This window comes from Vicugna pacos, chromosome 1 (genome assembly GCF_048564905.1).
Source record: "Vicugna pacos chromosome 1, VicPac4, whole genome shotgun sequence".
In the NCBI taxonomy this organism is placed as follows: domain Eukaryota; kingdom Metazoa; phylum Chordata; class Mammalia; order Artiodactyla; family Camelidae; genus Vicugna; species Vicugna pacos.
Window position 1 is genome coordinate 45798703 of NC_132987.1, and position 15998 is coordinate 45814700.

The window sequence follows — 15998 nt, forward strand, 5'->3', positions numbered from 1 at the left end:
AACGTTTAGTTAATTCTCTCATGTTATTTTGAAGATTAAGTTATATTGTTTTGGAGAATGTGCTTTGAAACTAGATTGCAGTGTGATAAGATGTATTATTGATATTGTAGCATTTATCACATTGTATTGAAGCATTTTATGTGTAAAACTTCTCTACAGTGTTATAAATGTAAGGGCAAGATTTTGTCCTCTTCAGTATTTATTTGCAATATTCAATGCAATACTTTACCCAACAGGCAGCCCTCAGACACTTGATTTTATAAATTATGAATAGGTTAATAATATCTAGGCAGTTAAGTATCATTATAAAATAATCAAATAGAGCTAGTTTTAAATCTGTTCCCCATCACTTAACTAGATGTGTTACCCTGACGAGTTATTTATAAGTAGGATGCTCCACAGTGATTATGATGTGTGGAGTAAATTTGTGAAGAAGAGCTTGAGATTAAAAAAAGCATTAGTCAATTTGCCCTTTTGGAAATATAATACAAATAAATTATCAAAATATAAAAAGGTAGTTGTTCAATTTTTGAGTATCTGTGAACAAAGGCCAGTAGGTCTTTACTTCTCCCTGGACAGATTCTGCACTTTAGGCACACATGAAACTAAAGTTAGGCTTTTAAGAGAGTAGAGATGATGTATCCGTTGTGTGTTTTCTGATTACAGGAGTTAGAATTCCTCCATCATTCTTTCAAACCAAGCACTGGATCATCTGATTAAAAATTTGCAAAATTAATGCACTGCCAATGACAGCTGTGGCCATTGACCATTATTTTTAGAATGTTATGACTAATACAAACACATTCTTTAATGGTCCTTCATTCCAACAATGCAAGTACAGAAATATAGAGTTTAAAGGTTATTTGTTAACTATGATAGAATAAATAGAACAATAAAACTATTCATTTTCTAATTAAAAAAATTGATAAATCTGGCCTTTTAGAATTAATATAAAATATCTGTGTTTTTTCCTACCGTAAAAATCAGTAATCATCAGAGAGCACTATTAGGGTTTTCTCTACTTTAGAACTGCATTTGGTACACCGTAGAGTAAGTTAATTCTTAGAATGCGAAGAACAAAAACTGTTAGTGTCAGTCATAGTTCAAGTTACAGCATCACCTCTGAAGAATTAACTATCAGAGGAGATAAGGAGTTAAGACAAGATCAAGGGTATGAGTTCTGTTCCTAAATTGTAGAACTTTGAACTCGAGGAAGCACAGGGAACTCTGTGATACAGGTTGCTGCCAGGTAAAGTATTTTTACCATTCTACAGTCGAAGCCCGTAAGATATACAGCTTTAGTTTTCCCAGGTACCTATAGTTCACATAAATTAGTAGCAGTGCGAACAAAGAGGAAGGACAATAACTCCTACAGTCAGACCCTGTATTACTTTACAAACACTGTCTCATAGTCCTCATAGCCATCACCTGATACAAATGTTATAATCCCCATTTTAAAATGAAAATTATCCAACTAAAACATGTAAAATATATTATTCAGTCAATGTATTAGTTTCCTCGGACTGCTGCAGCAAAGTGCCACAAACTAAGTGGCTTAACCGACACAAATGTTTTGTCTCCCAGTTCTGGAGGCTAGAAGTCCAAGATCACGGTGTTGGCAGGACCATGCTCCCTCTGAAGGCTCTAGGGGAGGACCTATTCCAGGACTCTCTCTCTTGGCTTCTGGTAGTTCCTTGGCTTATGGCAACATAACTCCCATCTCCACATGGTGTTCTCTGTGTGTGTGTGTGTGTCTGGGTCCAAATTTCCCCTTTGATAAGGACAGTAAGCCAGTATGACTCATCATAACTAATTACATCGGCAATGACCCTATTTCCAAATAAAGTCACGTTCTGAGATATAAGAAGTTAGGATTACAACAGATGACTTTTGTGGGGACACAACCAGGAAGTTGGTAGTGCAGTTTGTATTTAATTGCAAATTTTTCTGGCTTCACATTTTATATTATATGATGGCAGAAATAAATTTCCACTTTGTTCCATAAAAGGCAACTTAATGCAGCATTTCTGTGTTTGATAAATTAGAAAAGGTAAAGAAGAAAATGTTGTGATAAAGTTTGTTGAGAATAAAATCATGTAAGGTTTGCAGTGTCTGATGCTGGATTTTGGCTTTTATGTTGTTGGTAGGCAGGAAAAGGATTTACCAGGATGAGGTGATTACAGTGGGATTTAAAAAATATTAATCTGCCAGTAATGTGCAAGCTAGATAGTGGGAAAGAAAACAAGCCAAGTTCAGACTCGAACTAAAAATCCAAGCTTGAAAATCTAAGACCTGAATGAGGTGATGCAGTGAGAATGTTAACTTGTGATAGGTGAAAATATTTTGGAAAGATTATTTCATAAGATCTGGTTGTTAATTATATGTAGAAATAGAGAAATCAGATATGATAGCATTTCATGCCTTAACACCAAGGAAAATGGTAACCTTCATCAATAGTAAGGACATTTTACTTTCTGTTTTTATTTTTCAATTTTAATTATATTTCCGGATTTCCCCCATTGTCTGAATATAATAAATCTTTGCTGATTCAGTTGGTGTCCTTTAAAAATAATGACCATAAATTCCTTATGGAAACCACAAAAACAGATGTCCTGTTGAAAAAATATGGTATAACATGTGGGTAAATCAATTTGCATGAAGATAGAATGAAGTGTTATCCAAATAATGGATCTTGGAGTTCCAGTAGGAGAATTGAATTTCTATGAATGTAGCACTGTATCCCTTTGATAAACACCCCCCATCAGACACTCATCCCCATTTTGGCCCTAAATTGAAATTATTGATTTAATGTTTCTTAAGTTATTGGCAACCTAGGGTATTTTTCTGTCTTATCTGATCATGTCGGCACAACTGTGGGCTACTCTGCTGTCACACTGTCATGTCTGAAATATATTTTATCCATTATATTAGGCAGTGTATAATTCACATGGTAACCATTACCAATCCTGAGCCAAAGAGGAATGAGAAAATGAAGCTTTGTGTCCAAGAGGAAATAAATATTATTTTTAAAATCAATTCAGAAGATTTTAGTTTCCAAAATATTAGAGATAGTGGGAGGGTGTTTTTTTTGGAGTGCTATATAACAAATTAAAGTCAAGGATTGCTTTTTTGAAGATAGTTTTAAATAAGGATAGCTTTTAAAATTGTATATATGGAAACCTGAGAGGAACTTTCCAAAGCTGATAAAGCAGAGAAAATTTAGGTTGTATCTTATGTAAAAAGATAAGATAAATTTTAAAAGCTGAAGATTGATAGAGGGTCATATTCAGTACAGACAAATGAGTTTTCACTGTTGTCCTCCTGGATGGGTGGCTCACAGCATTGTCTGCACAATCTGAATCATTTGGGAGCTTTTAGAACCAATGATGGTTGACCTTATTTCCAGTAGATTCTGATTCGATTGGCCCAAGGTATGTGGGACCCAGGCATCAGTGTTATTTAAATTTCTGCAAGTCATTCTATTTACAGCAGAAGAAAAAGGTACTGCCTAGAGCTTTGGTCAACTTGGAAATTGCATTGTTGAAATTTATATAATAATAACATCTGAACAATAGAATGTTAAATAAAGCATTATAAAATCCTGCTCACTATCAGAAATTAACATATTGCAGTCAATAAACATATAAGCACTTATATATATACTGTATACAAATACCAGTTTCTATCATATTTTATTAGAACTTCCTTTGCTTTGAGATGAACAAGAATTTATTGGAAGACCAACCCTTGATAATTAGGAAATTATCTTTGTGGAGCAGAGCACAAAACTGATTAATATTTTCAATTTACCTCCCACTATGTTTGTTTTTTATTCTTCCAATACATTTTTACCGAGTAATAACTTATATGCCCGGTACTACAGTAAGTGCTTGAGGTAAAACAGTGAATAAAAGAGACAAAATCCTTGTCATCAGGGAGCTTATATTCCAGTTGTGAGGATTTAAAATTCACTTGAAATTAAATATGATTGGTTTATTTTCTTTGTATTTCTTTTTGGTTACCTATGAATTTCAATTTTCTGTAATGATATAAAATTTCTTTTTAAAATAAACTTTTAGTGGGGAGGGTAATAGCTCAGTAGTAGAGCACATGCTTAGAATGCACAAGGTCGTGGGTTCAATCCCCAGTACCTCCATCAAAACAAAACCAAACAAAATAAACATTTAAATTTTAAAGTTGAGTCTAGTAAAATATGTAACATTACTAATAATCCAGATAATACCTTGATGTGTCAAAATTATGAAAGTAGTACATAAATGATAGATATTGGCCACATTCTTGACATCCAAATGTGGGCTCTGAAATAGGTTACTTGCTCAAAGACATAGGAGAAAATAGAATTGGAAGCTTTAATTATGTTTATGGAAGTATATTCTTTAAAGCCATTTTAATTTTCCTTATCCAGCATATGTTTTATTTAAGCTTTGTATAAGAATATTAGCTGCCATTCAGTACAATCAGATATGTCCTGCTTCCTACTCTGAAACTCATCACCCTATATGCAAAATAACAAAAAGCTGGAAGACAGATGAAGGAGAAAGAAGACAGAAGAGAATAAGCAATTAAAATATGCTTCTGTCTGGAGATGGAAGTGATAAAGGCCGTCCTTGAGAATACGTTGATTTGAAACAGTGGAGCACAAGCCTTATTGTTCACTTGAGAGAACAGACACATGATGATCTTTACTATGAGTTAGTGTTATGTTTGGAAACATTAGCATTCAAATTAAGTGCTATGTGTAAGACTATTGTGCGTGTTTGCACTTAACTAAGTAAAACCTTCAGGAAAGCAACATCTATATGAATGCAGTGCCTCTTGGCTTATTTTTCTGTAAGTCTTTCCCAGGCAGTAGATCTGAGTCATTGAAAAGCCTCATTATCATTGAAAAGATCGTAAGAAAATTGACCTGAATAGATGCAAATTATAAAATAAGCCATATTTTACTCCTTTACTTTACTAAGCAATACCATGGCAGTTTCTGAGAATGATCTGTGAGAACAATTAGTTTTGATATCTAGTGACCTATTAAAGTTTAGTCAAGACTTAGCAAAATACACCTGTGATTCTGAGGATACAGCAATAATTATTATGTAAATTAATTTAAGAAAAATTAGAATGGAGGGTTTTATCATTTCTATATGTAGTGCTTTGAGAACCACCTTTAAACTTGTTGGAGTTTGACCTACAACTGTTCGTAGACAGACTGAAGATTGAATTTTCTGTTACTGTGAATAAGAGCTGGGAAAAAATGAGGATCAGTTGTGATAAGATCATTGCTGATTTGAAGCAGTGTAATTTCTTGGCTTTACTAACAATGAAACATTCAAGAAAGTTTTCTTGTTTCCAAGTCCCATAAATATTTTAAACTAACAAGGTAATGTAATTTTTTTTAAGTACAGATAATATCTGTTATTGGGTAAGATGTTTTTGTGAGTTTTTATTTACTGTACTTCCATTCATATGAACTCAATGCATTTTTACACTTATTTTTAGAAAAATAGAAATTCATTTTGGAGACTTGATTTTATCATTTCTCCTTTACTTCTTACAGATTATTCCTTACACTTATATGTTCTTTAATTTTCTAATGACCCTAAAATTATAGTCAACTTCTTAAAAGTTTGTTTTCATAGGAAAAAGGATATTCAAAGAATGGAAAGCTATGATAATTTAATATTTAGAAACTAAATAAAATGCACTGATTGAAGGATATATTAGTCTGCTTTGGACTGAAAATTAAGAGAGATATATCAAACGTAATCACACATGTCTCTAAGTATCACATTTCAGAGAAATATCTTTTTAAAGATAGAGTTGTGGGAATCAGATTTTTTTTTTTTGATGGACACAGAGAGAGAGAATGAAAGAACCATTTTGCTTTGTGTTTTTTTGACTAGAAGGTGTTGGTGCTCTGGGGCTCTAGACCAGGTCCTCTGTTTTATTTTAGTCTCCTCTACCAGAGAGGAAAGGAATGGAGCATATAGAGAATATAGAGGAGTTTTTAAAAATGAAAACAACAAACCACTCCCCACCCCCATCTATATTCTCTTCTGCCAGGAGAATCTAAATAGGGTGGAAGAGGAGGAAGTCAGGCATATTTATTTTGGAGGAAAAAAATCAACCTTCCCTACCCTTTCTTGTTAAGATCCCTATGAAGCAGAATAATAAGAGCTGTAGAAAGGAAATAAGTAAATTAAGAGACATACTTAAAAAGTTATGTGATTCAAAGGGAGAATGAGGCTTTATGATTGGAGACATCAGAAGATGTTAACATTCATTCATCTGTTTACCATTTTTCCAGCTACTCTGAGCCAAGAACTGTTCTAGATGCTGGAGATACAGGAACAAGCGGAAGCAAATCAAGTATCTGTTCTCACGGGGCCTCTTTTTAGTGAGCGAGACAAACCCAAACAAATACAAAATTGCAATTGTACCAAATGTTATGTAGGGAAGATATACGTGAGAGACTAAGAAGGGAATTGCCCAAGTCACAGAGATCAGGAGAGACTTCTTAAAGGAGGTGACTCAAGTAGCCTTCCAAGAGAAACCTCCATTTCTGCTAAGGACTTTTGTCTGTATGAGTAAGTATGCGGATAAAGCCTATATAGAAAGATGTGTCAGTCATAGCTATTAAGAGATAAGAAAAATAGGGAATTTTAAAAATGTGTATTTTGTCTCCTGGGGCTATTGAGACAAAGTATCATAAAATTGGTGGCCTAAAACAACAGAAACTTATTCTATTACAGTTCTGGAAGTTAGATGTCTGAAATCAAGATGTCAGCAGGGCCATCATCTCTCTAAAGATTGTAGAGGAGACTGTTCCACGCCCTCCCCTTGGTATTGTGGTAATCCTTGGCATTTCTTGACGTGTAGACACATCATTCCAGTCTCTGCCTCTGTCCCTGTTTGTCTCTGTGTCCGACTTTCCTTCTTTCTACACGACAGCAGACTTTTAGATTATGGGCTTACCCTACACCAGTATGAGCTCACCTTAACTTGATTCTATTTGCAAAGGCTCTGTTTCCAATAAGTCACAGTCACAGGCTCTGAGTGGATATGAATTGGTGTGTGTGTGACACTATTCAGTGCAATGTGAACCACCCCCCCATGGCTAAAGATAGCAGGTCCACGTCCAAATCTTCATCTGAGTATCATCGTAACTGAAAATGTCTTTTGTTTGGTGTTTGTGAATACTTGATTCCAACCATATGCACATTAAAGGCTGGCGAAGTGATGTGAAGGCCCTCAGAAAAGGGGGGAAAAATGTCCTGGTCATGAAATCAGAAGCAATAATTCATTTAGTGTTTATCTCTGCATGACATTCTGTATCTTTAAACACTAAAGAGTTTACAGAATAACAACCAAAAAACCAAGTAAACTATATTTATCGTATGTAGCAATGAAAAAAATTTTGGAATACTTACCTCATGCACATATACACATATATCACATTTTGCTTGACACTTAAATTCCTGAATTTTATTAACATTGTGTGTTTAACTCATTCTACAAATTAAACTCTTCCATTCTTTCAGGGATTTACTAAACAGTATAATAGAATTCAAATGGCACAGACCAATATGTAAGAGTACAGCAAAAAATAGATGGTAATAGAGATTAGTTAACCAAAATTTCCTCCAAGGGCTGGGAAAAACCATAGGATGTGGATCGGATGATATAAAATTACAGGATCTCATCTGCAGAGAGATTATCCAGCTGTTCTGTGGGTAATACAAAAGAACATAATATGAATTTCCTTAATCAGACTGTGATTTCATTAACCTGAGTCAGTTTCAGTTTAGAATTTGTCAAAATTTTAATTTGATTTAAAGACTAATCTTATTTTTAATATATCTCATTTTCTAAATTATGTTCACAATTTATATAGTTTACAATGTGTTTATTATCTGCTTAAACTGTCAACTATCCTTTTCGTAGTCTCTTCATAGTAGTCATCACTTATCAGTAGTAAGTACTATTCAGAAGTTGTTTTTGTACTAACCCCATCACAAGTGGAGAGACCAGACTGAATGGTGATTCTTTGTCTATTTATTCTTCAGGGTTTAGAAAGCAATGTTTATACTTTCCTATAACATTTACTGATTCTGGCAATTTAGGGACAAAGTGAAGAGGCAGATGAGAAAGAAAAAAAAAATTGAAAAAGAATGGCAAAAAAAGTCACGAGAAAACATGATACCTGAAACTTCATGATTTTCTTTTTAGTATTTCCCAGGTAAGTCATTTTAGACACATTTACACAGCTAAGTCAATGTGTTAAAAGGGAAAACATAAGTCAGATTATTTGTCTCTCTCCAATATGGTGATGAAAATAATCTCCTTGATTTCATAAATATCTTTCTATATTATATTACTTAAGAAAATTAAAAACTTATGGCATGAAAATCAAGCTTATAACTTTGAAGAATTTAGCATTTTTTCTCTCAAAAGAAGAAACCTTCTGTTAACCTTTTTTCCTGATGAGCAAACACATCATTCACTTAGGGAAATTTGTTTGTGTTGCCTTTTCTGTTCTTTTGTGTTGATAAATTGAAGGTTTTTCAGACCTCATACTTTCATCACATCGTTTTCTGACCTCAATTATACTTCTCAGAATACAGCAGGTAATGAACAGTGGAATTTTTAAAATCTTAACCTTTAAATTGTTCATATGCTGTGACTGTAAAAATTAATAAAAATATAGAGATGCAGTGATTTACTTCAAAATCTGACAATAAACCCTGACTGGATTGGTTGAGTAACCCAGACAAAAGGCAGTGTTACGTGATTATTAGTAATATATCAAGATATTGAAATGGAGCCACTTCCACCCGACTGTGTGTCCTGGGACCAGGAGAGTCAGGAGACTTAGGAAGGAAGAGGGGGCACAGAAGCTGCAGTGGCCCATGGCACTGGACTGCATACCAAACAATTTTCTTTGTATTAAGGCCCACTGAATGCTAAGAAAACCAGATGTATACTACAGTATATATGATAATTTGTATGCAATATTAGCTCTGTTGACCAAACTTTTTTTTAATCAAGTAGCTTGATTTACCTATGCTCCCTGTCTTCTTTTTCAAACACAGTGAATTAAGATTTGGGCACACTGAGTGCTCTCAGAGGCGCCTGCCCACCCAGGCACCGCTGCTCTCTCCTCTTGAGTCGTGTGCCTGTCAGTCGCTAACCTCGGTGCAAACCAGCAGAGCTTTGGCAATTGAGAGCTCATTCTAGAGCCAGTTTTATCCACTGGTTTTCATTTGAACCCTCAAGCAACTATTTGCAATAATGGTAGACAGGTAAAGACCACTAATCCTTAAAAGAAGAGAGTGAATAAATATAAAAACAGCAAAAAGGGAAAATGCTAAATTGAGAGAAGGGTAAAAGACAAAAGAGAGGAAGATTTAAACAAAAATCAAAGGAGAAAGGAAATAATAAAACAAAAAAGATTGTGACGACTGGTGAAGATAACAGAGCTAGTGTGTTTAATCATGTTTCCTGGGATTAAGATTATTTTCATGCTTTACTTTGGCATCATTAAAGTTCTAGTCAGTGTGAGTGACATTAACCAAAAACTCCGTTTATTTTTATTTCTAATCTCCATAAGTAAACAGGCATATGGTTATTGAAAAGTACTTGATTTGTTTTCTATAAAAATAATGATAATAACAGTTAACGTTTATGTAGCACTAACTATATGTCAGACATTATGCTCTGTGCATGACACATACAGTAATTTGATCCTTATAACTGCCAGTGAGGTGTGCTGTTATTAGCCCATTTTACAGGTGAGGAGACCAAGGCAGCAAAACACTGGGGAGCCTTACTGGAAACTTGTATCCCTATCCCACCAAACACACAAAAGTCAAGTTGTTTGTAGGATTCAAACTGCAGACATGATCTTTTAAATTTCATCTGTCTTCTAGGCAAAATATCTCATTTTATACCTGAGGAGACTCAGAAGGAAAAGGATTTACTCAAGGGCCTACAATAGGTAGGCTTGTAGAAAGTGAATCCCAGGACTTTGATTTCCTGATCTGTGTCCCAGTTGCCCTCATCACTGATTTCTGGTGCAAGTCAACAGACTCTTAAACAAAACCTTTATACATTTTGACTTCACACTCAAATCAACATAATTGTTACACATTTTCAGCTTTAAATTTTCCTACAAATCCTGGAAATAATCTGCATGTTGGACTGCATGTCTGCAAAAATACTGTGACATAAACTGTTTCAACATGTGGGTGATTCACTTTTGGCTGGAATTTTTCCTCTGTCTGAGAAAGCAAATATTTTTTATCAAGAATCACCTCCCACTCCAGACAGAACCTATATTTTAATCTGTCTGTCTATGTTGTTCAGAGCTAAAACCGTGCCTGCCATACTGTTGTCTCACTGTCTGTTTATGCTAGCAGCACTGAAGACTAACCATCTATTAGAAGTAAAACTGTTCATCAACCTGTAGAAATACTGAACTTTTACAAGAAAATCTAGCATCCACAGAGTTCATCCTGCCTGAGAAATATCAATCTAAAGACTGTAACTTTATGATTACCGTAAAAGGCCAAAACATTTAATTAAATTTTTAAAGATAAAAGTATAAACACAATTGTTGGTGATAAATTTACTATTAGTTTCCCAGTATTTAGGGAGAACATTCTTATTTTCTTTACTTTTGAATTAAAGCAAAATAATAGAGCTAATAAGGCATCTATTCTATTTTGTATCTAGGATTTTAACATAAATATAATATATTTTTCTCCCATCTACAGCTCTGACATAAAAGTTTTCCAAAATTAAGTTTACTTTATTAACATGAAAAAGCAGGCTAATGACAGTAGCTTAGAGGGAGAAAATTATGTGTTTTAAAGATAAGTGTTTTTCAATTTTCTCTCCAAAGATTTATTTGTAGAATTGTCTTTTTATACTGTGCATGCTTTTCTTAAGGAGTCTTGGCCTTGACAGTTATTAGATTTATTTGAAATGTATTAAATTTTGTATACTGCAATTTACTGAAGACAGCCTATCTCTTGCAATGCTTGCTAATAAGTGCATCAATTATTCATAGAATAACCTCCTAATTAGTACCACTGGCCATATTATTTATTCCCTGATATTAAAACAGTATAGTAACTTTGTCAAAATGGCAAGGAATTTAATTGTGGCTAAGACTTATTTATGGCATAATAAATACATACCAAAGTCAGGCTTCTGAATTGTACCTGATAAGAACTTGAGTACCATTGGCCTATCAGCTACTGAAAGTTTGTGTGTAATGTGAACTAAGGCAGTTCAAGCTCTGGATAGATATTTTTCAATATTAAAGTTATTATCAAACTGTTATTCTTATATATAACCTTTTGCTTCGCGGGTTTTATTAGATTTTACAGGAGGATGCAAGAATGCTTTCTCACTTCAAATGGAGAACTTCTCGGTTTTAATTACCTTTTCATTGGTGTGCCAGATAGGTAGATGTGAAAAACATAAAAATAGCAAATTAGCTGTTAGCTCAGAAGTCAGCTTTCACCAGAGGATCTAGTACCTATTAAAAGAAATGTAAATTACTCTTCCAGTTCACTGCCCTGCCCCGCATCCAAAATATATAATATACATCAGCTTCAACTTGTAGCTCAGTTCAGTTCAATGTGCCTTTACTGGCCAGCTTTTATGAACCAGGTTCTTTGCTGGGCTCTGGAGATAGAAAGATAGAGAAGACATGATTCCTGCCCTAGAAAAGCACTCGGTTCATCAGGGGAAGGCAGATGAGTAAGTACTGTGTGCTTACTTCTACAACAGAAGTATGCAAGCCTGTGCCCAGCCTGAATATGCCATAGGATCTTTTTGGAAGTCTTGCTAAGATTCTATCAGCAATCTTTTCCTTTGAAGGGCCAGATGGTAAATATCTTCAGTGTTGCCGGACATGCAGTCTCTGTCACAACCACTCACCTCTCCCAGTGTAGCTCAGGAACAGACATACACTATATGTAAAGGAAAGAGTCTGACCACCTCGGAATCTCTGGTGGAAATAACCATGCTAGAGTGGGCGAGCTGCTGCTGGAGTGGTACTTCTAACCTGTGTATCCTGCCCATCACACATGCTTGCTTTATCCCTTCTCCTTTTTTTGTTTTCTTCTCATTCTTTTTTCTTTCCTATCCTGAGTTGAAGCCAGAGTCTATAATCATAATCAGCCATGCTTATATCCTGGAAAACAAAGTGATTTCAGTCCCTTCTTTCATGATACAAACTCTTGATAGGAACAGCTAACATGTAAGAACTTTTGTGTATGTAGATCAGGCTCAATTACATGATAACCTATTTAATCCTTAAAACTACCCTGTGAGGAAGGTGTGATTTTTAATGTTACATACAAGGAAAGCAGGCCTTGGAGAGGAGAAGTGATTTGCTCAAGACCATGCAGCTGGCAGAAGATGGGGAACAGTATGCTAACTACACTGTATCACAGCCGTGCCTTTTAACACAAGGCAGCATGCATAGAAAACTTCAGTCCCATTTATGGGACATTAGCTAGGGTGACCAGCCAACTTGTTCTGGTTTGTCTGGGGCTCAGGGCTTTCCCCAATTAGGAGACTTTCAATGCTAAAACTGGGAAAGCTCCAGGCCAAACAGGACAGTTTGATCACTACCAATAAATAGCCCCAGCTTTGAGTTCAGTGCTTCTTAAACTTGAACGGACCCAGCAATCACTTGGAGATCTTGTTAGCAGATTCTGATTCAGATTCTGATTGAGCAGACCTGAACAGGGCCTGGGGATCTCCATTTCTAACAAGCTCCCAGTTGATGCTAATACTGCTTATCTGTTTCTCCTCTGAAAAACAAAGTATCCTCTTCCAATCTCAGGGCTCACCTAGGCCTCATCAATCAGAATCTGCGTTTTAACAAGAGTCCCCAGGTGATTCACACTTTCAAGTTTAAAGAGCTCAGTTCTAGTCTACCTCTGATTAGAGAAAGATAATCTTTACCTGTGCATATTTTTCCTGCTTTGTGAGCCTTCCCGAATACAGCACGACTCCTTTCCCTAATCTGCCTTATTTCACCTTTCTGGGAGTCCAGACATCTCTTTTCTTGTATATTTACCTATTGACTCATCCCTTATTTTTCCTAATACCCTGTAACTTTCTTGAACCCACTTTTTAAGCTCAATGTTGGGTGTTTGTTTCTGTGGCTGTTATTCCACAAAAAGACAATTATTCCACTTGTAAAAATCAGATGTTCAGCATCAAAGGGGGCCTTAAAGTCATTTACTGTCGACTATAAAATTATCCATCAGAATACAGTACATAAGATTATGAAAGTAGTAAATTACTATCTCAAAATACTCCCCTGTGGCACCAGGAAAAAAAAAGAATAAAACAGAATTTATTCGCAGTAGGTGCTTCCTCGTGCCAAGACATTGCTTGAGTGTAATGGAAAGCTGTAGAAATTACGCTGACAGTCATTTCTATGTTTTTGCTACATGCTAGGCATTGTTCTAAGTAATTTACATTTTATTATGTAATGTTCATAATGGCTATGTGGTAGATACTTTAATTATCCCCAATGATCAGGTGAAGCTACTGAGCAGAAAAGCGCTAATAACTTGTCCAAGATCAGAGAGCTAGTTAATGGTCAAGTCAGGAGCAGGGACCAGGCAGTGCAGGTTCAGTGCAAATGCCCTGGGCCACTACACTACATGTTGGCTGTGTTTCACCCCCGTGTTTGTTTCTTTCACAGCACTGACCACAGTTTATAATTATCCATTTTAACTTTCACTTTCAATTCGCTTTCTTCTCAAGATGTAACCTCCTTGTGAAGAGATCCTGTTAGGCTCCCTATTAGAGTTCAAGTGCCTGATGCACACCAGGTGCTCAACAAGTATTTATTAAATGAGTGAATAAACAACAAAATATAAGATCTGTAGTCTATATACATGCAAAGTATAAAAGGCCATAGAAGGGAGAAAGATTAAGTCAGCCTGGGGGAATCGGGCTCTCCTAAAACACTTCTGCCTGAGAAATGTGACTTTGGAAGTTGGGTTGATACTTTCACAGCAACTATTGGTCAGATTTTCATCTGAGACAATTACAAATCTCCATGCTAACAGTAAGTTAGAAAGGGCTTTTCAAGAAGTTATATATATAAAATTTGGTGTGCATTTTATTTTAGGTTTAAGAAATCAAAATAGAGTCATTCTTCCTCTTCGCTGGGGACTGGTTCCAAGACCTCCATGGATACCAAATTCTGCAGATGCCCAAGTTCCTTCTTTAAAGCGTAGAAGCACAGTCGGACCTCAGTACCTGTGGGCTCTGCATTCAAGGTTGATTGAATTCAAAGATGCAGAATCTGCAACTACTGAGGGCTGACTATAGTTAATTTTTTGTTTTGGTTTTAAAGAAATCCTTGGGCTTATTTGGAAATAATACTCCTTCTATCAAGCATCTTCTTAACATTTAAAAATCATGCTTCTTAATTCGTAAGATGTAACAGCATTTGGCTTAGAGCAGTAAACTGAGTTTGCAATACAGCTTGAAATAGCTCCTGTGGTTAAGAGGTGCCGTGTAATAGCCTTAAATACTTACGCCTGCTCTGAAACGCAATCCTGTGCCTCCAGCTCGCCAGGCCCCCTGCTCGTCGTTATCATCTCTTCATCCTTGTTCACTACCCCTTCCACCTGGAACGCCCTTCCCTCTGGCTAGGCTGTGCGAGACCCGAGGCGCCGCGAGGCCTACCCACAATCCCCCGCGCCCCGCGGCGTTCCACGAGGGCGTCCGCCGCCGCCGCCTCCGCCCTCCTGTGCCGCCGCCTCTGCCGCGGCCTCCGGTGCGCTTCGCGGGGTGAGTGGTCTTCCCGTATTCTTTGGCTGTTTGTTACGAGTACTTCTAGTCTCTTTAACTAGGTCGTACTTTCCCGAAAGCAGGGACTGTATCTTACATATCTCTTGAGTTTTAGCAAACCCAGACCTGGACATGTTATCAGATGAGCAGGAAGTCACTCGGTGAATGATTCATTTGATTTGAACATTATCCGAAGTCGTGCCCGTATATGTCATTTCTCTTGGCTTTATGTGGAATGTTGTTTACCCCAGGGCTTTTCCAAGTTACTTAAGCCTGCTTCTAAACCCAAATATAGCTGGTGAAAGGTTTTTTTGTCACCGTTTTTTTGTTTTTTCCTCACAGAACATAGTTCTTTGTAATTGGGAGTCTGAGGTAGAAGGAAAGCAGAGAGAAAAACCATTTCATCTTCCTGCTAAGTGTACAGGGCCCTTGGGGCTTTTAACAGCCACCTCTGAATCAGCAGAGGAGATATTTTCACTAAAAGATGGGATGTAGTTTCTGAAATATTGAAAAGTTCTTTTGTCAAACTGTTACTACTGTTTGCCTTTTACATTTAACAAAACCCAAAATATATTTGGACATTTTTTTATGAAGCCTTTTCTTTTTGGATGCCATGTATGACTTATGCGTTCTTAAGTGGGTATAGCTTTCTATGGACGAGTATACTAGTTCCTTACGGGTTTTTTGTTTGTTTTTGCTTTTAATTTTTGGCCCAGTTAATTTTATCACCATAAAATTTCTATTTCAACTTAGTCACAAGTATTGGGAAGATGATTAATTTTGTATATAGCCCATTATTTCAGATAGAAATTAGGTTTTAAAGATAGTCTATGAATACAAATTAAGCATTCTTTGGTGGCTCTCCACTGTCCTCAATCTGAGATGTGCCTTGTTAATTCCTTTTATAGGGTAAGAAATGTTAGCCTCGGGGCCAGAAAAAAGATAGCGATATGTGTGTAACCAATGACACTGCTAGTAAACTTGGATTGGTTTACAAGTTAACAAGTATCAGATTGAGAATTTTGAAGTAGTCTGTTTCAAGCCAGAAAATTTGGAGAAGCGACGTACTGAAAGTTGATTTACCTACTAGGCTTGAGGAGAACGTGTGACACAGATTTACCCAATTGTAGAAAAACCTGCAGGGGAAC

The 15998-nt window shown here is 36.1% G+C and overlaps 1 protein-coding gene and 1 long non-coding RNA gene across 6 annotated transcripts in view; one reads left to right on the plus strand and one right to left on the minus strand.

Annotated features, from left to right (window-relative positions):
• The window catches only part of NAALADL2 (N-acetylated alpha-linked acidic dipeptidase like 2), a 1170852-nt gene that overhangs the window by 448275 nt on the left and 706579 nt on the right, over positions 1-15998 (plus strand). The window contains exon 2 of one of the 5 annotated variants that reach the window (XM_072961129.1): positions 14628-14850. The exons of the other annotated variants lie outside the window; for them this stretch is intronic. Coding sequence (XP_072817230.1) covers positions 14628-14850 — 223 coding nt within the window. The remainder of the gene's footprint in view (positions 1-14627; positions 14851-15998) is intronic. 5 annotated transcript variants of the gene reach the window in all.
• On the minus strand, positions 7486-14773 carry LOC140696411 (uncharacterized). The gene is made up of 3 exons (XR_012072703.1): positions 14596-14773; positions 11464-11560; positions 7486-7742 (listed from the first exon to the last, which is right to left on the minus strand). It is a non-coding gene; the product is annotated as an uncharacterized lncRNA (long non-coding RNA).